This window comes from Protopterus annectens, chromosome 8.part0 (assembly GCF_019279795.1).
Source record: "Protopterus annectens isolate FY-2018-M chromosome 8.part0, PAN1.0, whole genome shotgun sequence".
NCBI classification, from domain to species: Eukaryota; Metazoa; Chordata; order Ceratodontiformes; family Protopteridae; genus Protopterus; species Protopterus annectens.
In genome coordinates, this window is record NC_056741.1 from 694,812,245 (window position 1) to 694,839,381 (window position 27,137).

At 39.9% G+C, this 27,137-nt stretch overlaps 1 protein-coding gene across 1 annotated transcript in view; it reads left to right on the forward strand.

The window, feature by feature from the left end:
- The first annotated feature begins 2,460 nt into the window (after window positions 1–2,460).
- SLC50A1 (solute carrier family 50 member 1) overlaps window positions 2,461–27,137 on the forward strand; it is a 716,724-nt gene continuing 692,047 nt past the window's right edge. The window contains exon 1 of the mRNA XM_044080142.1: window positions 2,461–2,647. Coding sequence (XP_043936077.1) covers window positions 2,580–2,647 — 68 coding nt within the window. The 5' untranslated portion in view covers window positions 2,461–2,579. The remainder of the gene's footprint in view (window positions 2,648–27,137) is intronic.

Here is a 27,137-nt window from a genome sequence, read left to right on the forward strand (position 1 = left end):
TATCCCAAACAGAACCAAGACGCTATCCTCCAAAAAAAGGAAGCCAATCTGGTGGTCCCCTGCCATAAACAGACTCTACAACAGAAGGAAGAAACTGTTGCAAAAGAGAGTAAAATCCCATGAGTGGAGGAGCTCCTTGGTCAGCCTCAGTAAGAAGCGGAGATCCCTTATAAGATCCTCCAAAGCAAGCTATGAAAATAAAATTGCCACTGATTCTAAGGGCAACCACAAAGCATTCTATAGCTAGGTCAGGAATCTCAATGGCAAAACCCAGATCTGCTCTGAGCTACAGCACAACGGCACGAAAATTACAGAACCAACTGATATTGCCAACATCCTGGCAGATAGGTTCAGTGTTAACTTTAACCCTCTCTCATCCCCTAAAGAGCCCATATCTATACAGGAAGAATGCAGAGTCCCTGTAATCATATCTATGCAGGTAAAAGCTGCACTCTCTAAAACCAAAAACACAGCATCCATGGGACCAGACAACATCCCAGGCTGCGTTTTACATGAACTTCAGAACAAACTGGCTTCCCACCTAAGCACCATGTTCAATCATAGTCTCATGTCACGCTTTGTGCCCACTGAATAGCACACAGCAACAGTTACCCCAGTACACAAAGGGGGAGTGACCACTGATCCTGGGAACTATCGCCCTATTAGCCTGACGTGCCTGGTCTGCAAGGCCATGGAATGTATCATGGAACTCATTAAAGACATTGGTAACCTCCAAACTCTGGACACCACCCAGTTCGGGTTTCTGAAAGGCAGATCATGACTTCTGAACCTGATCAACTTCTTCATGGTAGCCACCAAAGCTGTAGACGAGGGTAAGGTGGTTCACACAGCTACTGTAGACGAGGGTAAGGTGGTTCACACAGCTACTGTAGACGAGGGTAAGGTGGTTCACACAGCCTATCTTGATCTTGCCAAGGCTTTCGACACCACCCCCCATTCTGGAATTATAGCTAAACTCACTAAACTAGGTATAAATTCCTATGTCACAAGATGGGTTGCCAACTGTCTCACTGACAGAATCCACACCGTAAAAGTTGCAGACTCCAAATCTGACTTCAAACCAGTGACAACTGGAGTACCACAGGGTTCAGTCCTGGGACCTCTCCTGTTTGGTATCTACTTCTCTGAAATACAGGATAACACAGAAGGCCTCTGGCTAACGAAGTTCACAGATGACTGTAAACTAGGAGCCAGTGTCGAGTCCCCAAATGATGTGGACATCCTACAGAAGGGCCTCACTGAGACAGATGCCTGGTGTCAAAGGCATGGCCTCAAGCCCAATGCCAAAAAGTGCACTGTCATCCCCTTTGGTAAAAACTCTGTACCCATTACCTTCCACATAAACGGTAGTCTACTTAACACCGAATGTGTGATAAGAGACCTTGCGACCCAGGTGGACAGTAGTCTCTCCTTTAATAATCACATTGCCACATTAGTCAGGAAATCCTTCTATGTGGCACTCATCACAAAAGGGTTCTCATCCAGGAAAAAAGAGGTCATTGTTCCCCTCTACTCGGCACTCATTAGCCCCATTATCGAGTACAACACGCCTTTTGGAATGTAGCTCGCAAGACATCTGCAGTAGCTGGAAAGGCCACAGAAGTACTTCACAAAGAGGATTACTGGCCTCAAACAAATGCTCTACACTGACAGTCTCAAAAAAAAAATCCAGCTTTACTCTGTAGCATACCACCTACTCCGAGATCTCTGCCTAACCTATAAAGCTATGTTAAAACCAGAGCTGTTGGACATACTACACCTAAAGAAACCCCAATCCCTCTGAGTTACACGCTCTAGGGACCTAAACTTTGTCACCACAATAAACAGGACATGCTGGTGGGATAGATTCCCGTTCCAGAGACTTCCTATACTCTGGAACAAGCTACCCATCTATGTCAAGCAAAGTTCCTCATTAGCACTCTTCAAGAAAAATCTTGATGAGTGGATGGGAAATAGGAAATGCACCCGGGGATCACTTATGTGGCTCTGTTCGACAGGGGCACATGAAATTAACTTTCTTGGGTGGCGTACGCCAGGGAATCTTGTTGGCTAGGCTTACTTAGACCCTTGGGCCAATAGCCTACCTACCTATGAATCTATGTTATCACGCTCCCTGATCTATGGTTGTTAGCCAAACCAGAAGTTCTAACGGTCCAGGTCTGAAACTAAGGCGTAAATTACTGACCATATAAACTATACAAGAGTGATGAAACTGAATAAGAACTCCCAAGATCCAAGCTGCTATTCGAATGTAAATTTAACTTACACTCCTCACATTTTGTTCCTGTAAAATTTCAGTATTTGTAACCAAGACTCACTTTTTTTTACTAGCGTTTCCTCTGTTTACTGCTTCATGCTACTTCCACGTGTGCTGTAGTGTAGCAAGTTCCGCCTCCTGGCTTGAGGTCCGCAACAAGGTTCCGGGTTTGTAGCCCCACCCATTTGCTTTCAGTTTTGTATAGATTATAGTGTCTCTTTTATTACTTATCCCGCAGTGTTGGGAAGTCTTGCCTCCAGAGTCCCATTGAATATTAGAGGAATACAGCTGGAAGTTTGCAATGGAGCTATTGGATGTGCTGTCATGGGCCTGCATTGTGTTCACCGTGGGCATGTTCTCCTCAGGACTGTGAGTTTAATTAAAGCTGATGTTGGGGAGTGGGACTGGCATGACAGTAGGAGAGAATTTGGGATTCTCTTATGTGGCAGTTAAATTCACGCCTTATTATAAAGATTGAAGTATTTTGAGAAAGTTACTTGTAGCTTTTCGAAACGGTGATCTCTGGTGTAGGAAGAGAGTGGTAGTAACACTGAAAGTGCAAAGTTGTAGGAAAAGCTTCAGCATGTCGGTACCCCCCCCCCCCCCCCTTACGGGTTAAAAGTTGTGAGCACTTGTTATGCCAGTGCAGTTGTCCTGCTCATAAATGCATACATACCTAATTCTGTGACTGACAGTGTTGAAATACTGAGCATTGTTTTGCGCTCGACTCTTTTCCTTTGCATATAGTTGCGTGCAACAAGCACTCCATGTAATAGTTTCCTTGCCGTTTTACATGATGTTTCTTATTTATTAATGTTATTTTTTAAACACTGATGCTTAAACTAAATCTGTTTTTGGTAGTTAGAAAAGACGAGCTAAAGGGATTCTAGTATGAGTCCTGCCCTTACTGATGCTGTAGACTTTGACATCTTGTGGATGTCGAAACTCTAGTAGCTGCACATTTGACATCCGGCTGATGCGCGAAGGTATTCACCTGTGCCACATCTACATTTCTCTTTAATATTCAGTTAGCTACTGCACGTCAAGGAGAGTGGGAGGGTTTTTTAAGTGCACGTTTCGTTTTGCTCCTGATTAATTTGCTTTTCTGTTCAGGGCTCCTAGGCTACTTCTCTCCTGTACAGATTTTCGCCTCGTGTTTTTGGTCTATTTTTCATAAAGTTGTGTCTTCCTAGCAAATCGTTGAAGATTTAATTCAGAAAATGACAGACCTTGAGTTTCAGATTTCACACCATTTAGAAAATTCATGCAAAAACTGTTGTTCATTCTACTTTCTAAGTTTGTAAGAACAATATTTAAAGACCCCCCCCCCCCCCATATTTATGGCCTTGTCCAGATTTTTTGTGTAGACTTAGTGTGGGAAGATAAAACACACCGTTTTTCCATAATTATGGAAAATAAAAAATCCAGTGTTTTTAAGAAACGCGGTCATATGTCTTTGTTACCACGGCTAAATGTAATTATGTGATCAGGATTCATTTAAGAATCTCTTGAGAGAGCAGAACACTATGTTTAACTCAACACTGAAGTTCATAATAAGTATTAGAAGCATACCTCTCAACGTCTTAGTTCAAGAAATCTGAACAAAACCTAAAATAAGGGGTTAAAGGCCAAAAATAGGGACATAGTTTAAATATTACTCTTATAAACCTAGAACGTTGCCAGAACAACAGGATTTGTGTTGGCGTGCATTTTCTGAAAGTTACAAAGTCTGAAATTTAAATGTATGTCATGATTTAGTGACTTCAGTCCACAGTGATTTGCAAGAAAACTGCATATTTTATGAGGAACATTCCAAAACGATGGGGCAAAAATGTGGACAGTTGAGAAGTTTGATTAGAAGAGTATTCCTTTTTCGGAGACATACCTAGTGTTAGATGTTGGTGTATACAGGATCTTAGATGTAGGTGTATACAGGACCTTTAGATCTAATTTTAGAAAATTGAAAACAGATGCCACTAAACGTATTCTACTGTAAACACTCATCTGCAGTAATTTTTGGTCATGGCTTGGATCTTTTAGAAGAGGGGTTTTCCATCCACCTGATTAATAAATAATTAACATATTAATGTGTGTATGTATAATTAATATATATATATATATATATATATATATATATTGTGTGTATATGAAATTTTTTTTTGTATGAGGAAGTCGGGAGTGGCAGAGAAGTATGTAAGAGTGGTACAGGATATGTACAAGGGTAATGTGACAGTGGTGAGGACTGCAGTGGGAGTGACAGATCCGTTTAAGGTGGAGGTGGGATTAAATCAATGATCAGCTCTGAGTCCTTTCTTATTTGCAGTGGTGATGGACAGGTTGACAGATGAGATCAGACAGGAGGCCCTGTGGACTATGATGTTTGCAGATGACATTGTGATCTGTAGTGAGAGTAGGAATCAGGTTGAGGAGACTCTGGAGAGGTGGAGATATCCTCTAGAGAGCAGAGGAATGAAGGTCAGCAGGGCTAAGACAGAATATATGTGTGTAAATGAGAGGGAGGGTAGAGGAATGGTGAGGATGCAGGGAGTAGAGTTGGTAAAGATGGACGAGTTTAAGTACTTGGGATCAACAGTTCAGAGTAATGGTGAATGTGGAAGAGAGGTGAAGAAGAGAGTACAGGCAGGGTGGAATGGGTGGAGAAGAGTGTCAGGAGTGATTTGTGACAGACTGGTACCAGTAAGAGTGAAAGGGAAGGTCTACAAGAGGGTAGTGAGACTAGCTATGTTATGTGGATTGGAGACAGTGGCACTGACAAAAAGGCAGGAATCAGAGCTGGATGTGGCAAAGTTAAAGATGTTAAGATTTGCACTCTAATATACGGATTCCTAATCCTATCCATCCTAGTCACACAGAGGGTCAGCTCATGTTGGACAGTTTGGAGACAAAGCAAGAGAGACGAGATTGCGTTGGTTTGGACGTGCTGAGGAGGGATGATGGGTATATTGGGAAAAAAGATGCTAAGGATGGAGCTGCCAGGTAAGAGGAAAAGAGGAAGGCCTAAGATAAAGTTTATGGACGTGGTGTGAGAGGACATGCAGGCGGTTGGTGTGACAGAGCAAGATGCAGAGGATAGGAAGAAATGGAAAGCGATGATCTGCTGTGGCGACCCCTAACGGGAAAAGTCGAAAGATGATGATGATGATATGTTGTGTGTATAATTTAACTTTCTATGCTCACTAGACAATAGTGCTTCTTCTTTTTTATGGGCGACTAGGAGTACTGTCCAGTTAGATTACTTGCTGAGATAGTTAAACTGCTGGCCATCTAAACCATGGAGGGTGTTCCCGCCTTACTGCTTAATTGTCACAGTATATTTAATTGTATGCCACAGCCATACAACATATGATCAAAATGTTTATGTATTTGTAACACAAACCTATCTATCTGGGAACTGTAGTACTTGAGAACTCAAAAATGGATTATCCTTACTAGTTACCAAGAGTTATGTACAAGGCTTTTGTTAAGGTTCAGTGCTTATGATTTATAGCTTTCATGTAATTTATTAGTGCAGCTTCTTGTAAGATTTAAGCTGAATTAATTGTTTTATGTAATACGTTTTGATTCTCTGTTGCATCTTAGTTTTGATTCTCTGTTGCATCTTGCTTTAGTTCCATTAGTAGAACTGAGCCACTATAAGAAGTTGATCTTTTGCTCTTTTTAGCCCACTGCTGTTTGGTCTGTCTTGAAAATATTCCAGGCCAAACTGGACAAAAATTTATAACAATAGTAAATGTATGTCTGTGTGAAAATATATGCATATACACAAATAGACAAAGATCAAAGCATTTGTGTGCACGTAAAACGAGGATGCCATGTTTATGTATGTTTGTACAAATGTATGGTGTATATTGTGTGGGGAGTTTTCCCTTCCACACTGACTAATGACTCTGATTTACGTGTTCTAATGAAACCTAAAGCCACCCATCACATTAGCACCATTGTCTCTTGTGACCCCTCCATATTGTAGTGTTAGTTGCAATCTGCAACTCCAGGCAAGTCACACAGTACTCCTCTTTCACAGGTGCCAGAAGATGTTGGGGGGGGACTGGAAGTCCACATTGGCATTTAGTGACATGAAAAGGGTGTTTTACCTTTTATCACAGTAAAAAAAGAAGCACATACATGATATGCAGTGGATATACTGACAACTGGAGCTGCATCAAGAATAATTTTGTAGATGTTTCATATCAAAATTCTGAATGAAGCTACTGCCTTTCTTCAGCTGATTCCACGTTTGAATGGGACACATACTTTCAGCTGAATGTATGGCCTTTTGAGTATATTGTTCAGATGGACTACCAGAGTGTTAGGAACCTGGATGATTACAGAAAAGTGGAGGAGAGTGGGGTTAACAGGTAGTATTGAACACTGGCTTCAGTGTGGTATTTGGGTGCTGCATTACTTAAACTATACAGTGGTGAACAATTGTAATCGTCATATAGCATGTGCTCTATGGATTCAGTATTTTTCTGGCTTAGTCGGGACAGTTTGAATTTGGATATAGTGATGATAATTTAGCTAGTTCCAAATTCACAATAAAAAATTATACAGTGAGCTGTCGGGACTGTAGTCAGTAGTAGAACAAAACTACAGAGTTCAAGTTTCCACTTAGTTCACATATCCCAGCATGCTGGCTTCTGAGTTAGATTTAAGAGAGCGCACACACATAGTTAAAGACTTGCTATTAAGTTTGTGCTGTGAGGTTTCAGTCCTAACAGTAGTTAATGGAATTCTAATGCATATAAACATATTTGGTTATAGATAAACAAGACGAGGTTTTGATAATTAAAAATTGCAGCTGCAAAAATACAAGTCCACTATTACAGTTCCACTTGAAAATACAGCTATAGAAACTGTGCCACTACCACAATTCTGCTTGATGCCACTTATAAAAGAAATAATGACAGTTCTAGTGTTGTGATCCCACTAAAGCTATGGCAGCACTAATCTTTCAGGGATACTAGAGTGCAGTGACAAAAAAGCAATATTCTTATAATTGTTTAACACCAAGAAACTTCTGTCAGAGTCCTAAGCCTACTTGTTCTGATCATGGGATTATCTGTTTGGATAAATATCTATCTTGTAGCCTGCAAAAGTTGGCCAAGGATAATCCCTGTAGAACCTGCTATACATGCCTTCATGAGGGGGGAAACCCCAACCCTGACTTGCTTGATGCATGTGTTAATCAGCTATGCACAAGTGTCTTTCTCTGTAAATATGAGAGGATGTCAAGTGTATGGGGGTAAATGTTAACATAAATAGCATCATTTTTCTTTCTTGTTTATTACTTGATAGTTGTTGAAAATCAACCATAGAGGCATGGACTTTGATTTTTTGTTAGTGTAGTGGTTATATAATCAATCTCATCTTAAAGATATTTTACACACAGTCGTACAAAAATGTAGACAGTTGGGAGGAGGATCTGTTCCCCTATGGTATAGCTTTAGGATATCCAAGGAAACTGGAGCACCTGACAAAAATACGTTCACAGGGAGGATTTGTAAGCTGTCCACAGAAGGCTTCGCCAGCTGAAGAAGACTAATGGAATTGAGCACTGAAGCAACAATACTAACTGCTATGTCATAATCAGAAATGCTTTAAGAAAAGAGTGGCTAACAGCAAGTCGCTTCCCCCTCCAAAAAAACACACCATTTAGCTCCATACATTGCTTGATTTAAATGTTTTGTATAGCATGACCTCATACTGAGTAGAAGTGATTTTTATTTCTCAAAAAAAAAACAAACAAACTGTAAACTGAGTCAGTTACAAGTGGTCAGTTACTTCTGACCAGAGAACACCCAACAAGCAGTCATAGCTATGTTTATGTACAGTTTTAGATGGTGGATTGTGATGAAGATGGCCATGTAATGCATTTCTCTTGTCTTCCAAACCAGTAGTTGCTACACATTAAAATATTCCCAGTTGCTTCACAAAAATCACACTAGTCCTGCAAAGCCAAACTAATAAGAAAACAGCAACAGGTAGCTATCATTTCCTCCACAGGCTGCCCCAACAATTATACCTACTCTGTCTGTGCATGTCAGGTGTCACGTTAGGTAGTCTCACAAATGCACACTAGTCTTGCAAAGCTAGATAGTAAAACTGAGCAAACAACTAGAGCTTGAGTTACTTTCATGCCACAAATTCCATTCCTATATATCTCAACCTCTTGCCTCCAAAGAGAATTGGTGGCAAATCCAAAAATAATTAGGGACACTTTAGTACTATTAACATGGAGTTGATCGAATAAGAGAATGTAAAATAACATGCATTTTCTGAAGCAAAGGAAGGCTATGACTTAATTTGTTAGGTGTAATCCACCACCTTTTCTCCCTAAATTAATAGCTTTTCTTGGAAGTAAGAGGAACAGCAGAATGTTTGATCCAGAATCGGGGACAGTGGAGAGGTATGCCCAAACCCCTCCCAGCAGTTATCACCATGAGGTCTGATGGCCATGGGCAAGTTGCTACAGATTAAAGTGTCCCAAGTTACCCTACAGAAATCCATAAAGGTTGCATAACATAACCTGGTTGATTGCTGCCAGCATAAAAAAAAAATCCTTGTGTTAGTGCTTTTTCTATCTTGCACACACCATTCCTGTTAGCTTTACAGAATTGTGGAGAATATCCCTGCTTCCAAGATACAGCCAACCCATAAAGCCAGGCATTAGAGTTTTTGTAGTTCCTCTTAAAAAAATAATCGCATTGATTGAACTACTCAGTCCTGTGAGCGTTACAGCTTTGCTCCAACCGTTTGAATATTGTATGGTCTGTGCTGTATGGTCTTGCAGTGCTAAAGTATAATGTGATGTTGCTTGGCTCTACTGGTTTAAGGTGTCCATCATGCTGTGAGTATGGGTGTATTTTGTTCAAGCAGGTCTCTGGATTTTATTTATTTAATTTTTAGAGCAAAGAAATAACATATTTTGTTGCTTTCTTGCGCACTGTCTCTCTGTGTGTGTGTGTGTGTGTGTGTGTGTGTGTGTGTGTGTGTGTGTATGTATATGTGTATATATGTGTATGTGTGTGTATATATATATATATATATATATATATATATATATATATATATATATATATATATATATATATATATGTATATATATATATATATATATATATATATATATATATATATATACATATATACATACATATATATATATATATATATATATATATATATATGTATATATATATATATAGGTTCATAGGTTTATACTAGGCTATCTGCCCTAAGGCATTTATAAGCCTAGCCTAAATTTTTGTGGCTTACGCCACCCCTTATATGAAAAAATACAGTGCCCATTAGTTTGTTGCGCCTCTGTCCAGCAGTGACACAGAGATGATTCCCGGGGTAAACCTACGATCTCCCATCCACAGGTCAAGATTTCTCTTGAACAGAGCCAGCGAGGTGCTCTGCCTCACATGGACCGGGATTTTATTCCACAGCATAGGGAGTCTCTGAGTGATAAATCTATCCCTCCAGCACGTCCTATTTATATCCGTGCTAAGGTTTAAGTCGCTTGCTCTAGTGGTTTTGGTGGATTTGGATTTTTTGAGGTGGAGCATGTCCATTAATTCCGGGTTGGACATGGCCTTGTATGTCAGGCACATGTCACCTCTGAGCAGATGGTATATGACTGAATAGAGCTGGAGTTTCTTCAATCTGGCAGCATATGACAGATTTTGGAGTCCCTTTATCCTTTTGGTGAGGAACTTTTGGGGTCTCCAATTGCTGCAGATGTCGGGTGAGATACATCCCGAATGGAGCATTGTACACTATCATTGGTCTGATAAGTGAAGAGTACAGGGGAACAATGACCTCACTAGATCTGGATGTGAATCCCTTCATGATCAGGTGGGCAATGTAGAAGGTCTTTCTAACCACTTTAGCAACGTGAGTGTCAAAAGAAAGGCCACTGTCAACCTGGGTCCCCAGGTCCCTGATAACCTCTTCTGTGCTTAGTGGATTGCCACCTATATGGTAGCTTGGGGTTACCTTGTTTTTCCCGTAGGGTATGACTATACATTTTTTGGCGTTTAACTTCAGGCCATGGTTCTGGCACCAGCTATCTGTTTCCGTGAGTCCCTTCTGAAGGATATCCGTGTCCGATGCACTTTCCACTATGGCCCAGTTTGCAGTCGTCTGCAAACTTTGTCAGCCAAAGTCCTCCCATGTTGGCCTGTACTTCTGAGAAGTAGATGCCGAACAATAGGGGGCCAAGGACCGAGCCCTGTGGGACACCACTTGTGACCGGCTTGGAGTCTGACATAGCGCCAGCAACTCTAACCCTGTGGGTTCTGTCCTTAAGCCAGTTTGCAACCCATCTTGTGACATATGGGTTTACATTTAAGCTGGTAAGTTTTTCTACAATACCCGAGTGGGGTATTGTGTCGAAAGCCTTTGCAAGGTCAAGGTAGGTTGTAAGGACTGCCTTTCCCTCATCAATGGCCTTGGTGACTGTTTCGAAGAAGTCGACCAAGTTCAAAAGGCATGATCTTCCCTTGACGAAGCCAAACTGGGTCAGGTCTAATGTCTGCAAGTCCCCTATATCTTTGTTTATGAGCTCCATTATGATCCTCTCCATAGCTTTGCAGACTAGACTTGTTAAGCTTATGGGGCGCTAATTACCAGGGTCCACAGTTGCCGTACGCCATTCCTTGGGCACGTATCCTGTGGTAAGGCTGAGATTAAACAGCTGCCTTTATGTGCGGGTTTAATTCCTCATTTAGCTCGTGTAGCACACAGCCAGGGACACCATCCGGTCCCATTGATGCTGTGTTTTTAGCTTTAGAGAGAGCAGCTTTCACCTGCGCATTTGAGATGTCTTGGAGGCTACACTCCGCTGGGATAGTTATCTCTCCTTTAGGGGAGGGGGTGAAGTTTGCACTGAACCTGTCTGCCAGTATGTTGGCAATGTCTGTGGGTTCAGTGATTTTTGTATCATTTTGGACTAATTCTGAGCATATCTGGGAGTTTCCACCCAGGTTCCTAACATAGCTGAAAAAGGCCTTATGATTGTCCTTTGAATCCATGGCAATTTTTCTCTCAAAATTGGCCTTAGTTGATTTTATGAGTGCTCATATTTTTTTACTAATAATGATCAGGGGTGACTTCCCTTTTATGGATTTTGTTCTATCATGTAATAGCTTTCTCCTCCTATTGTAAAGTTTGTTAATGGCTGGGGTCCACCAGACTGGACGTTTGCCCTTTGTGTAAAGAGTCTTGGTTTTATTTGGGATTGCCTGATCCATGCAGTCCTGGAGGTGTTCATATATATATATATATATGTGTGTGTGTGTGTATGTATGTGTGTGTATATATGTATATGTATATATATATATATATATATATATATATATATATATATATATATAATGGTGTGTGTGTGTGTGTATATATATATATATATATATATATATATATATATATACATATGTATGTGTGTGTGTATACACACACACACACACACATATATATATATATATATATATATATATATATATATATATACATACACACACACACATTATTATATATATATATACACACACACACACACATATATATATATATATATATATATATATATATATATATATATACACATACACACACAAAATATAAATATATATATATATATATATATATGTATGTGTGTATATATATATATATATATATATATATATATATATATATAATGTGTGTGTATGTAATATTAGGTAGCCGCAGTAGTGCAGAGGTTAGCATTGTCACCTCACAGCAAGAGGTTCTCTGGTTCGATTCTCTGCTGGGGTGCCTTCTTTGCGGAGTCTGCATATCCTCCCTGCAGTTATGTCGGTTTCCTCTAGGTGCTTCAGTTTCCTCTCACATTCCAAAGACATGGAGTAGGTGGATTGGGTATTATAAATTGGCTGTGAGTGTTTGTGTGAGTGAGCAGTACAGATGAACTACCACTGCAGGGCTAGCCACCTGGCAGTGTAAACCTTGGCTCAAGATGATTGTCGTTGTTGAGGTGAATCCCCAATCCCATGTGTAAAATGGGGAAAAGGGGTTCAAGATTGATTGATTGTGTGTGTTGGGGTTTTCATTTCATAAGAACATGCTAGTAATATGATTCCAATATGTAAGGAGTGTGTCATCGTTGTAGTCGTCATCATCATCTTTCGGCTGTTCCCGTTGGGGTCGCCACAGTGGATCATCTGCATCTTGCTCTGTCACACCAACCACCTGCATGTCCTTTCTCACCACATTCATAAACCTTATCTTAGGCCTTCCTCTTTTCCTGTTACCTGGTAGCTTCATCTTTAGCATCTTTTTCCCGATATACTCAGCATCCCTCCTCAGCACATGTCCAAACCAACGTAATCTTGTCTCCAAACCTTCCAACCTGGGCTGACCCTCTAATATACTTATTCCTAATCCTGTCCACCCTCGTCACACCCAGTGCAAATCTTAATATCTTTAACTCTGCCACATCCAGCTCTAACTCCTGCCTTTTTGTCAATGCCACTGTCTCCAACCCATATAATATAGCTGGTCTCGCAACCCTTTTGTAGACCTTCCGTTTCACTCTTACTGGTGCTCGTCTGTCACAAATCACTCCTGACACTCTTCTCCACCCACTCCATCCTGCCTGTACTCTCTTCATCAGCTCTCTTCCACACTCCCCATTACTCTGAACTATCGATCCCAAGTATTTAAAGTCATCCACCTTCACCACCTCTACTCCTTGCATCCTCACCATTCCTCTATCCTCCCTCTCATTCACACAGATATATTCTGTGTTAGTTCTGCTGACCTTCATTCCTCTCTAGAGCATCTCTGCAGGGTCTCCACCACCTGTTCCCTACAGATCACAATGTCATCTGCAAACATCGTAGTCCACGGGGACTCCTGTCTGGTCTGTCAACCTGTCTATCACCATTGCAAATAAGAAAGGGCTCAGAGATGATACTTGATGTAATCTCACCTCCACCTTAAACGCATCCATCACTCCCACCACAGACCTCACCGTTGTCACACTACCCTCGTACATATCCTGTACCACTCTTACGTACTTCTCTGACACTCCCGACTTCCTCATACAATACCACAACTCCTCCCTAGGTACCCTGTCATATACTTTCTCTAAGTCTATAAAAACACAGTTCAACTCCTCCCTTCTCTGTACTTCTCCATCAACACTCTCGGAGCAAACATCGCATCTGTGGTGCTCTTTCCTGGCATGAAACAATACTGCTGATCACTAATCATGTCCCTTCGTTAATCCCTCTGAAGTTACTACAGCTCTGCACATCACCCTTATTCTTAAAAATCGGTACCAAAACACTTTTTCTCCATTCCTCCGGCATTCTCTCACTTTCCAAAACAATCTGGTTAAAAACTCCACTGCCATTTCACCTAAACACCTCCATGCTTCCACAGGTATGTCATCTGGACCAACAGCCTTTCAATTCTTCATCCTCCTTTATAGCTATCCTTACTTTCTCCTTGCTAATCCATTGCACTTCATGATTCACTATCCCCGCATCATCCACCCTTCTCTCTCTTTCTCTTCATTCATCAACCCCTCAAAGTACTCTTTCCATCTGCTCAACGCACTCTCTTCGCTTGTAAGTATGTAAGGAGTGTGTCGGCTTCAAAAATACAAAATAAAGATTTTTGTGAAATGAATGGCAAAACCAGAACATATCAAATGACTATATATGATTAGTGATGGTACCTCACAGTAAAGGACTATTCTCTGTAACCATATGAAGTATTATAGCATAGTCTTCAGAAAAGCATATCATGACTGTCCAGTATAAAATGCACTTGGCTAGTGGTTTCAGTTGTAAATGCACATGTACAACTGTATTGTTGTGAGCAGTACACAAGTCTAAATTGGTGGTGGGTTCAGAAGTCCAGTGACAAGGATTTTTACTTCTATTGTACATTTTACTCATCGAAGAGGTGTTGAAGGTCATTACTGTACTTGGTGCACAGAGTAAAAGTTCGCCATAGCACCCATAATAAAAACAGAGTGTAATGCAAAATGTCAGAATTTATCCACCTGAGTTTTGTTGGACAGCTGGGTATGAGGGCAGTATCTATAGTCATTTAAGCAGCCGTGAATGAAATCATGGTAATTAGAATGATTTGCTTGCAGTGTGTGTGTGTGTGTGTGTGTGTGTGTGTGTGTGTGTGTGTGTGTGTGTGTGTGTGTGCATGTACATGTATTTATAAGTCAGAAACTGTAGAATGAAGTTAGTGTGTCTCTTTGCTACTGCTTCTGAAAGGTGTTTCAGGCAGATAAAGAGCTATCAATGTAAAAACACCATAACTTTTTGCTTAGAGGAATTCTTTTGGTCCTTATCTCTGCAACGCGGATGGGATGGCAGCAATTGGGTGATTCCTTGGGTGTTAGTTGACCTAGCTACTCCTCTGCCAGAAACAGTTGTTGAAGTTCCACAAATTCCTGAGTCCTATCCTGTGCCAAAGATCAGTACAGAACACATCTTAACTGTATTTTGCAAAACTTACCACCTGTATTGTACTCCATAATATACCTGACAACTTGACCAACAGCACCAGGCATGCCATTTCTGGACATCTCCTCCTAAAATTGTTCAACTTAAGCTTAGCTCCAGGAAATGTTCTTCCATTTTAAAAAATGTCTGTCATTATGCTCCCTCCATAAAGGGGCCCAACAGCAGATCCTAGGAGCTGTAGACCCATCAGCCTCCTTTCCAAAGCCGTGCAATGTATTAATTTATATCTGATTTTTATAATCTCTGATATAAAAATCAGCAATTATTACATACCTACCAACCAAAAAAAAAGCAGTAGGCAAACTAGTGCTCCATTGCCCCGACTCAGAACAAACTTCCTAGAGACATATGCTTCACTATTCACCCAACCCACTTCAAAGAAAAACTACTGGTGAATACCTCTTTCTGATGTACATATTCATATCTGATGGATTAAACTCCTGTTTGTAAATATGTAAATAATCTCAACCATGTTCAACTGTGTACTTACAATGCTTTGCACTTTTTTTATGATATTGTACAACCCAATTTATTTGCTATTGTAATTATTATGTCTTCTGTAAAACTGTCTGTACTTGGGGCTTTTCTCCTTGGTCTCCACTGAAAATGGGCCAAAAGCCCAGCTGGACTAACCCAGTTAACAAATGTCAATCAATCAATAAAAAATTATGTTAATATTGTAGACCCACAACAATATAGTTTTGTCAAAAGGAGATCATGTCTTATGTAATTTAGTAAACTTCCTCAAGAAAGTCACAGAAGCTATATATAGCAGGCACGCAGTTCATACAGTGTACCTGTATCTAGCCAATACTTTACTATTCCCATGATGATATTGCAGATAAGCTTGAATGGCTCACTGTTGAATTTTATGTTGAAAAGCAGACTAGATAGAACTCGCATAAAGTAGCAAGTGCCACCTTAGCAAAAAACATGGTCAGAGACATTGCTCAGAGGTCCTTCTGTTCAGTATCTACTTGATGGATCTTCAAACTCCTAACCCAGACATATTGCTAAGTTAAATTGACAGTGACTGTGAACTGGATGTTGCCATTCATTCAGCTGATGATGTCAGCAATGGCTAAGCCATACAAATCAGTGGTGTATTATGTACAGAGATGTAGCATTGTTAACCTTTGGTCAACAAAACATGAAAAGAGCTTACATTCTAGATGGCACCCCACTCCAAAATGATAAAGCCAGCAGTAATCTCAACACCCTTGTATCCAGCTCCCCTATCTTTTGGCCAACATGCAGTAGTAATCATTTTCATGTCTAGTTCAGTTAATAAATAGAGGCATCCAAGTCCAAAAAGTCCCAAAAAGTTATTTCCTCTATACTCTAGCCTGATCAGACCAATTGTAGAATATAATGAACCTTTTTATATGCATCCACCTAAACACATCCCTCTGCTTCAAAGACGTCAGAGGTTCCGAACTAAAAAGATCACCATATTCAAGAGCCTTAGTTACCAAGTCAGGCTTGAACCTGTATCTCCGAATTCTAACTTGCACAGACTCCAGTGTTGTGATTTATATGTAGCATTTTGTCATTTAATGTCTGAACCTTTCTTTATCTCCTGTACTTCCACAAATACTCAAACTAAAGACTTGATTCTCCATCAGTAAACAGAAAAGACATGCTGGAGGAGTAAATTCATTTATTCAGTTTTAGTTGATGGTTCCGAACATAGCGAAAAATATTGGGGAACAAAATGTGGGACAATTTTTTAATTTTACTTTAATTTTAAAAGTTAATAGAACAGGTTTTTCATCTACATGCATTTTCTGAACGATAAGAAATACAAAACCCTAATGGCTGGCATTTCTGAGTTGCTTATAATCCTCAAGTGATTTACCGTCCCTGATTTTTCTGATAAAAGTCTGAGATGTGATGAACAAGTGCAGTTTAGAAGTATTGTTTCCCCAGTTTCTGCATAAATGCTGAGTATGGCAGGGACTAAATCGCAAGAGTACACACACACACACGCACGTGCACACACCTAGACACACACACGCACGTGCACACACCTAGACACACACACGCACGTGCACACACCTAGTCACACACGCATGTGCACGCACTGAAATAAGGATGGACAGTTACGCATTTGTTAAAACAGGTGATCCTGGAGCTGAGAGTGCAGTCCTGAATTTCATTTAAAGTAGGGGGCACTTGTCTTCCCTCACCCTATGGTTCCAGTTCCTGTGTCCCCTCCCTGTTTGCTATATATGTCGGCTTCAGTGTACCCTACCTTCTTTCCAAACTACCCACTTTAAACTCTTGTCACTTTCAGTTCAGTGTCACTTTGAGCACATTTTACTTTCTGTTGCTAAATATCTTAGTGGCTGATTCTGGCTTCTTAAACCTACCTTGATTATGCAGACATCGATGGAGTATCTATGTAATTTTTACAAATGTGTTAGCAAAGCTGTCAAGCATAAATCTTCCAGAAAATCTGTCCCTTTTCCACCCACAGAAAACATGTTTTCTAGCTGTTGGCATAAGTTAATTAGTAACTGTATCTGATTTTACTGACTTTTCTCATCCATTGAGTACAAGCCAGGGGTATGCATTTCTCACAGCATTTTGGCCAGGAGTCATAAGCGTTCACCAGATGTCTTTACAAGTGCTTCCCAAAGCAGAGCAAAACTCTTCTCATTTTTTTCAGAACTGCAGTGCTTGGCAAACGTAGCATTCAGAGACCTTCTTTTATAATTAACAGGGTTCTGAATCCCATGAAATGCTCCAGCAGATGTCTGTGTATCCTCCATTCAAGCAGTTAGAGCAGTTGCATATGGATGCTCCATGGAACCGACTAGCCTGTAGCTGCATAGCTTGGAGCCATGCAGATACAGGCCTGCTGTGCACAGTTAACATATTTCATTGCAATAATGTAATATTGATGTAACTGTCAGCTGTTTGTACCACACCTTAGCTAATATTGTAATGTATTCTGTTCATTGTCTGTAATTTTTTTTTGGTGGCTGGGTTGTGCATTTTTCTGACCAGTTCATTAGCCAGTTACCAAAACAGAAAAAAAATAAATAGGTCCATTTCACTTATCAAATTAGGAAAACCTGAACAAATAAATAGTTTTCTATGGTACCCTATAGAAGTCTGTAGGTGTGTGCAGTTGTGCTACTCTGCTCATATGCTGACTAGTACGGGCTTCTGAGAGTCATCCTTCCCTGTAGTTCATGATGCACAGGGGACTAATTTACATAGGCTGTGTCCTCAGTCTGCTGAATTCGGTTGCTTCTCTGAAATTGTGAGCAGTCCCTGCATTGCTTACTTTCGAATCGTTTTTCTCCAGTGCAGTAAACTTTTATGATTTGCTGTCCCCTTCCACATTGCACAAGGCCAAGCAAGGTAGCTTTGAGTGATATGCAGCAGTTTATGAATTCCATCCATCATCTTAAACAGAGGACCACAGCTGCAGCCAAGGGTAAGAGAAAATTAGTGTGACAGTGCACCATTTCAGCAGTCTTTTTTCTTACCGTTAGTTTGCCAGTGCTTTATTGCTCTACATGAAAAGTTTGCCAGTGCTTTATTGCTCTGTATGAAAAGGTTTCAGTTTCTGTTTAAGACATCTGATCGGGGTGCCATTCATGGTTAGGCTGAGTATAACTGCATATATGGTAACTTTAGTCATAGCTTCTGAATTCGTCAGTCTGTCACCCCCCCCCCCTCATTTTTTGTTCCATATCTTATCTTTTTTTTTTTTTTTTTTGCTACCAGGCATGACATCATTTTGCATGCATGTAATATTTAATTTTCATAATGCAAACAATCAAAACCCCTTTCATTGTAGGCCTCTGACCCAACTGGCTACATTTTTTCTGTGTAAATATGTGATTATCCTACAGTGTACAACTTAAAATAAGGCAGTCGTAAAAAAAAAAAAAAATCACTTATTAGTAGTATAAAATGTAAGAAGTCTGCTGATATAGTCTAATTTAACAATTTTTGATGTTTTGTTAGTATTATAAACACAAGTTTTTTGTGCTTGTAAATATGCCAGTTGTATGTCATGTTATGTTTTGCCAAAATTGTATCATTAATCTCCTTCTTTGTATGTATTTTTTTTTTTTTGGCCTGTGATGTGGCAGAGTAAAAAAGGGCTGTAGTAACAGCTCACTTGTCTGCATTACAAATAAAGCAAAATTTTGTTTTGTAAATATTTCTTGCTTGCATGCTTTACCTTCTTAGTTATTTGTCTTTCTTTCTTTCTTTGTTTCATATGTGACCATAAAGAGCATCAGTTGCCATTTGCCAAGTGAAAGGGACAGAAGGGGATTTGAAAAATAAAACTGGATAATAGTAATGCCCATTTGTTAACCAGGTAGGCCCACTGGGCACACAGTCCTTTTCAGAGGCAACTCGGGGGCAATGTCTGGTTAAGTGACTTGCTCAAGGTCCCTCAAAAAGCAAATAAGAGTGGAGGGAATCAAACCCTATACAGGAAGTATGGCTCAGAACCTTAACCCTCTGTACCAGCTGGCAGACTACAGATTCAAATTGAAATTCAGAAAACGTAGGGATGGCAGATCAGTATCTAATTACATATGGAGGAGGAAGGTGTACCTGCAGAGGTGTCCTTGCCAGCCTAGCACAGTGTTACACCCCTTATTGTCTTTGCACTGATGCCTTGGGTGACTTTATCCTTGACATACTGCAGAGAAGTGTTTTGTGCAAAAGCAGGAATAAATGTGTGTATCTATTTGTATTCTTGTAAAGTGTGTGGATTGCCATGTCTGTTACTTATGTTTACCTTGTTACGGCAAAATAAATGGATTTTAGGCAAAATGATACTTATTTTTGCTGTAGCTTTGTAATGCTGTATAACCTGTTTTCATGACACTGGATAGTAGTCTGGTCACATGTAATTATCCATGTCTAAAAATGTAAGACCATCCATTACTGTAGAGCTTGCCAAATCATGTAAACTTGTAAGTGAAGTATAATAAGTCAGTACTGTCTTCAGCGTCTACCACTATGTACATGATATTTTAGCATACTACATCCCTGTAACCTTCCGTGCTTTACTAAACTCTTATGTCCTTTCTGCTCTGTGAGCCTGGGGCTTTACTGGTAAACGTCAGAAGACCAGTTCACCAACCTGGTTAACAAATGTCAATTAAACGGCAGTAATGTAGTGTAGAAAAACAGAGCATGTGTGACACAGAGTAACACATTTGATTATATTGTTTTTTCTGAATGGTGTAGCATTTGAATAAACATTTTGGGTTTAGGAAACCTAATTGTCAATCATCAGGCACTAGGACCTTACAGAAACAGATGCTTGGTGCCAGAGCCGTGGGCTCATGCTCAATGCCAAGAAATATATAGTTATCCCCTTTGGGGAAAAAACATGTACCTATGAATTACCACATAGGTGGCAGTACACTAAACACTAAAAGTGTGGTAGGAGACTTAGGGGCACAGGTGGACAATGGTCTCGCCTTCGATAACCATATCGCCACAACAGTCAGGAAATCCTTCTATGTGGCACACGTCATCGCTAAGGGCTTTTTATCCAGAAAAAAAAGGTCATTGTCCCACTGTACTCATCCCTCATTAGACCCATTATAGAATACAATGCCCCATTTGGCATGTACCTCTCAAGACATCTGCAGCAACTGTAAAGGCCGCAGAAACACCTCACTAAAAGAATCACAGGCCTAAAACAGATTCCCTATGCTGACCGTCTGCTATACCGCATATAGTCTACTCAGAGGCGATCTCTGCTTAACATACAAGGCCGTGTCAAACCCAGAGCTGTTGGACATGCTACACTTAAAGAAATCCCAATCCCTCAGAGCCACATGCTCCAGGGATCTAAACCCTGTCAGCACAATGAACAAAACATGTTGGAAGGATAGGTTCCTGACCCAGAGACTCCCCAGACTCTGGAACAGACTGCCAATACATGTCAAGCAGAGCACCTGTTTGGCCCTCTTCAAAAGGAACCTTGACGATTGGATGGGAGATAGGAAATTCACCCCGGGGGTCACGTCAGTCGTCCTGCTAGACAGGGGTCCAGGGAAGAAATAGCCAGGAAATTGTTATGGCTAGGCTTGTATAGGCCCTAGGGCTGATAGCCTAGTACCAGCCTATAAGCCGTATTTTGGTACTTTTCAGTCCTTATAGCTGTCTTGGTATTTTTATTTTGCTGCTTTTTCAGTGAGCTACAATAATGAATAAATGGAAGAGTCCATGGAGATACCTTGATGAATTACAGAGTCAGTATTAGGAGTTTCCCTTTCAGTTTAGGGTGTTTTGGCCTTTCTGGCATTTCTTTAAATGCCTCTATATAAACCTTTTCACCAACAAATCTTGACTTAAGGCTTTTCTGAAACGGTGCTTGTATTTACCACGGTGTCTTTGGCATATGTTTTGAACTGGTTTCTTATCAGTAACCTTCTCTTTACAATGAACAATAAAAAAAGTGGTTGGTCAAACTTCTTATTTATTCCTCCTCAGAACTACTTTTCTGTGAAGAGTTGACACGCATGATATTTTAACAGACAAATGCTAAGCGCATTATCACAGTGTGGACTGTCCTCTCCCTTGGAGCATTGTACTGTAAGTAGTTCTTACTGGAGGATGTCTGTTGAAATTGCCACTGCTCTGAAAGTCACCTTGATTCCATTCTTATGTGGACCATTATCAGAGAGAGCCAAATCAGTTTCCCATATCTCAAAGTGCTTTGACAACAACCAATGCTTGTGCCTTATAACCTCATGACCTCTGGAATCTTTTGAGTATAATTTAACATAGATTAGGTATGTACAGTCCCTAAACTGAAACTTGGTTATCTCTTCCAGCATATTCCATGGTCTTCCAAGTTTTGCAACAGGAATAATCTTCACTTGGATTATTGATATGATGAGCATTGCACCTGAGCTGTCTCTTTGTACTTGTTCATTTTGCATTACCATCGCTGGGCAGCATAACACATCACGTTTTTCTTCACTGATTAGAATTCACTGTCTGTGACTCTCTTTATATTATACCTAGAATGGGTCCATATTAACTTACAGCAAAATTGATACTGAAATTCATAATTCTGAATATGCAACCCTTCAATATTTTTAACATTTCAAATCTAAATACTTACTAATCTGACATATGCAGAGAGCTGGACCTGTTCCTTGCAGGACTTGCTTATTTCTGAGCTTCACTACCGGTGGATTGATATTGTTTGACCAGCTGTGTACTATGCACTGCATATATGCTTTTAGTAGGTATTTTCAGTTCTACATTGTAAAACATTTTCACATTTTGGGATTTTGCAGTTAGTATTACGACTGCTCGTATACCACTATTTTTAAACCATTGTCATATACCCATCCCAGAATAAGTAAGCAGTTGACATGACTGCTTCAGTTTGCTGTGCTTCTGATCCAGTAGTGCTAATGTTTGAGCAGACACTGTTTACATTGTACTCTAGTCTCTAGCTTAAAGTTCAGACTTCAAGTTTTAATTCTGAAAATCTCCTCCAAGATTTCTGGTTTACTTTCTTTTTGTGTCTCTCCTCCATTTTTTTTAACTTGCACATATTTCTTACATGCATACAGACATTTTTCTTGACTCTCTCTTTTTTTTTTTTAATATGATGCCATCTCTTTGACTGCAGGTTAGTTTATTTTTCTCTATATGCTTTAGTAAAGTGATTCCTTCTGCAACAGCTTCTATGCGTTGATTAATAATAGGGCACTGTTTTAGGTGTATAACCCCATCTACTGTTAAGGTTTCTTTTCAGTGTATTTGATTAACACCTCTTTCTAGTCTGGGACTTGGACTGTTTTTTTCCTCATTTCAGCTTTTCTATCTCCCATGCCAGTCTGTATGCATTCAACTCCTCAGTGAGCAATTTCACTTGGCCTGCACACGTCATCTTAATAAAGTTGTCTGAATTTGGCATTAATTCCTCTTCTTGCCTCATATTGTACGTGATTCTAATGTCTGTCACTAGCGAGTCTTGTAACTCACAATATTCACAGTCTGGTATCAGGAGATTTTGTGAGACCTTATGGGGAAAAAACATATCATTGTTAATGGTTTCTCTGTTAAGTGTTCCTCTTTAAGTGGAATGTGTTGCAGGGCTTAGTTTTGGGGCTGCTACACTTTTATTTGTGAATGTCTTAGAACAAGGAATGGAGAGCAGGATAAATGTGTCTGTGGATGATACTAAATTTGTAGCTTAAGTCTGTAACAAAGAACTGAGCTAGGGATAAAGAGATCTTTGTGATGATTCTTGTCTCATGTTTTGCCATGCAAACATTGAGAGATTTGCTTAATGCAAACAGGGAGAAGAGCTACATGGCAAGGGTCTGAGGTCAATGTGGTTCTGTTTAGCCCCCATCCCTTCTATAGAGTGCAGGTCCTGAGGTTCTTAATGATTTATATTGCATGAGGCTGGCAACAGAGAAGGTGATAGAGGGTGAAGGTTTACAAATGTCCGTTGAACATGTAGGAAAAGCAGACAAATGTAGGTTTTGTAAAACAAAATTGGAAACTGTTGCACATCTTGCTGCTGGTTGTGATGCAGTAATGGCAGGACGACTGTATACTGGAAGGCATGATAATGTGGCAAGACTGTTGCATTTGGGATTGTGCAAACATTATAATACTGCGGTAGCGGAAAAACACTGGAAACATGAGCCTTAAAACATTATAGAAAATGTTTATATCACGTGAGATCATCCATTACCAACAGCTCAAAAAATAGATCCAGTTAATCTAGGAATTGTATCCCAAATTCTATAACTATAGTGTTTTGAAATGGAATTGAAGTCTTTAGCCAAATCTAAGAAAATAGTACCACAAGAAAGGCACAGATCCATGGCCATAGACATGTAATGTGAGAATTAGTAGAGCTGCACTGCAGAGGAAGCGACTGGAGGCATACAGACAGGGAGTGATGGGGACATGATAGGGCAAAGACTGTGAGAAGAGCTGCACTGAATTTGGAGATGGAAATGTTGCATATAGGAGTGCTAGAGACGTGTCAGGAAGGAATCGAGTTCTAGGGGTGAGAGAAATTTTTTAAGACTTCTGACAAAGGAGACAGTTGAGACTAGATTACAGTGAAACATTGCCTTGGAACTCTGAATAAGTATGACCTGAGAGGAAGTGAAAAGGTGGTCACGGGGAGGGAGGGACAGGCATTGTGTGTATGAGGGCTAGTGACCTGTCAGAAGACCCAGTTGTGTTGGTAGCAAGTAGAACCAAGGAGGTGACGGAGAGATGCCAAAATAGAGGGTAGAAGTAGTATTCTCAAAAGTTCTCCCTCTGCCAACAGCAGCAGCATAGTATGCGTGGGTATGGCATCTGGGTAAAAGTGTCATTGTTTCAGAATGCTAAACTGTAATCAGACCATCATTGACTCCCTTCAGTGTGCACCTGACCAGGCATGTGTAACAAATGGAACCTCCTTGGAGGTTCCATAAAAAAATATAATGCATAAAAAATGTGTCCTATGCAGACAGCCTCAAAGCCCTACCCCAGTACCCCTATATTCTATCTCCTACAGATTGATGAGAGGAGATAGATGCCTGGCCTACAAAACATCCTCTTATCCCACTCTGATGGACCTTTTGCACATCCACAAAGCAAATGGCATCAGAATTACCCAGTCTAGGGACCTTAACCTCATCTGCCACGTAAATAGGGCTGGTTGGTGGAATAGGTATGTGTCTCCGAGACTACCCCTTCTCCTGAACAGGCTTCCCTTCCATGTGCAGCAGAGTTCAATAACCCAATTCAAGCGTAGCTTGGACCAGTGTCTGGGGAATAGCAAATTTACCCCTGGTTGGGTACCTTTGTCTCTAGTAGACATAAGCAGCCTGTAAATGCCCAAGCCTACCTATACCTTTAAGTAACCCTAGGATATCAAAACTTTATTAGATTTATTTGGGAAGTATGGCTAGGTTTAAAAATGCCCTTTTAGGATAATTAGCCTAGTAATTCCCTATTACAGAGTATGAGTGCTTGCAGTAGTAAAAATATTGAAACCAAAATACTTTGACATATCTCTCTATCTATATATAATACACGCATACATAAATACGTTTTTTGTGTGTGTGTGTGTGTGTGTGTGTGTGTGTGTGTGTGTGTGTGTGTGTGTGTGTGTATATATAGATAGATATATATAGATATATATGATATATCTTTACATGTGTGTGTGTATATAAACTAGGAAGAATGCGGAAGAACTCTACAGCGCCATTATACAAAGACATTATTTAAGAAAGGTAAGCGATTTCTTTTTTAAATAATGTTTACAACAACCCACTCCTGGTTGTAGGTATATCAGAATTTACCCACTCCTGGTTGTAGGTATATCAGAATTTACCCACTCCTGGTTGTAGGTATATCAGGATTTACCCATGGATGGCTTTGTGTAATCACTTGGGCTTCATCCTTGTGATCAAACCACATCAACTGTGGGTAAATCCTGATATACCCACACCCAGTCGTGGATTATTGCTCAGTCATACAGCTCATTGATTGAGATGTATCTCAATCAGTTTTAGAGTTTGGGATGCAATATAGAGAGAACGCAGAGTATGAGGCAGTGAGGAAGCTTTTTTTGGTTGTAGAAGAGGCACATTAGTTGAGGTCAGAGGAAATGTATTATGATTTTTTTTTTTTTTTTTTTGGGGGGGGGGGTTCAGTTTGGATGTCACCTGGGGAGAGTATTAAATTTCAGGATTGAAATACAGGTCTATACAGGATAAGGTCAGAACTTTTCTTTAAATGATGGCCTTTTGGCTTTATTTAAAAATGTGCCATGATGATGGTATCTTGGAGAGAGAACAAATGTTTATCCTGTCCTAAATTCCTGTATTTCTGGCTCTTTATCTAATCATATTCAGATGTCTTGCTAAATTATTCATTACAAAGGCTTGCACTGTACTTCCATCCTTTGCTAATAAATTTGATAACCTCCTGCAGACAATTATCTCTAACATCTTTATGAAGAGAAATGCCATTTTAGTAGGTGACTTTGATTTCAGTTTGTGAGATGCTAATAAAATTCATTCTAAATAAGAACGCGTGTTTTGCATGTCCTAATTTTAAATTATTAAAGCCACAGCTAGACTAGATTTTTATTTTTGGTAACCATTTTCTTTTTGTCATTACTAACATCCCACAAAAATGCATTGCCAAAGCAACTCGCTGTAATCTGTATTGGAGATCACTATCCTATTTCCACCTAGTTACCTTTTAAAAATACCTAAAGCCTATGCTAAATAAGTGCTCCGTGTATCCATTATCATAACATCAAAGTTTATTTTGTTGGTGGAGCCAGTAACCCCAGCGTTCATCCCTGTCTTTTCTTTACCAGATGTTAGTAACACCCCCTGCTTCTCTATAATAATGTTGTCTGACATCTAAAAGAAGATATTCCAATCAAGCTGAGGTACCTCAAAGACAACAGTTGCCATGCACTGTCTTCAGTGCATAAGGTTAACATGGAAGAGGGGACAAAATATGGCAGGAATAGAACAAACAACCCATCTCTGAGTGAATTTCAGTATTAAGAGATTTTGTAGACTTGCCATACATATGCTAAATCAGGTTGTCTTTGTTCCCAACAAACCATCATAAATATATTCTGGAAAGTAATCAAAAGACACATAAACCGCATATTACTCCAATAGTCCAGACAGAACAGTTACTGTACTAACTGTTCCCCATTCATGAATCATATTTAAAGACCTTAACCCATTACTGAGTCTAGTCACACAACTAGTTCAGAGGCAAGAAAGATTTATAGCACTACCTTTCATTTCAGAGCCATTTCTATTAAAACGGCAAATAAGCTACTTGGTACACTGCCAAATCTTGTTGGTAGGAACCATGACTTCATCTTTCCTTCTTCAAACTGGCATCTCTAGTCCATGTTCAACCCTTATTCCACATCAGTAATTTGTGAGTAACCATCTGCACCATTTTCAAAGATACAGTCATAGATATAGAAAAGTAGCAACTTGTGTGTGCTTACAGATTTTTCTTGTTTTATCCTCAGTTAAAATTCTTGCCAGTGGTTTCTAAGCAGATGGTAGAACATTGTATGGTGATGGCCTACTCTGCAAAGCATGCATTTATAACCGGTTTTAGTTTACAAAATGCCATCCATTCAGTACCTAATCATACATTCCAAAACATCAGAAGAGGTATGCTTGATGTTCCTAATTTCATTGACTTGGAAAGAAGCTTGGAAACAGTCACTCACTCGGTCCTTTTATCAAGACTGCAAAACCAGGGTTCAAGAGGAGGCTGCGATC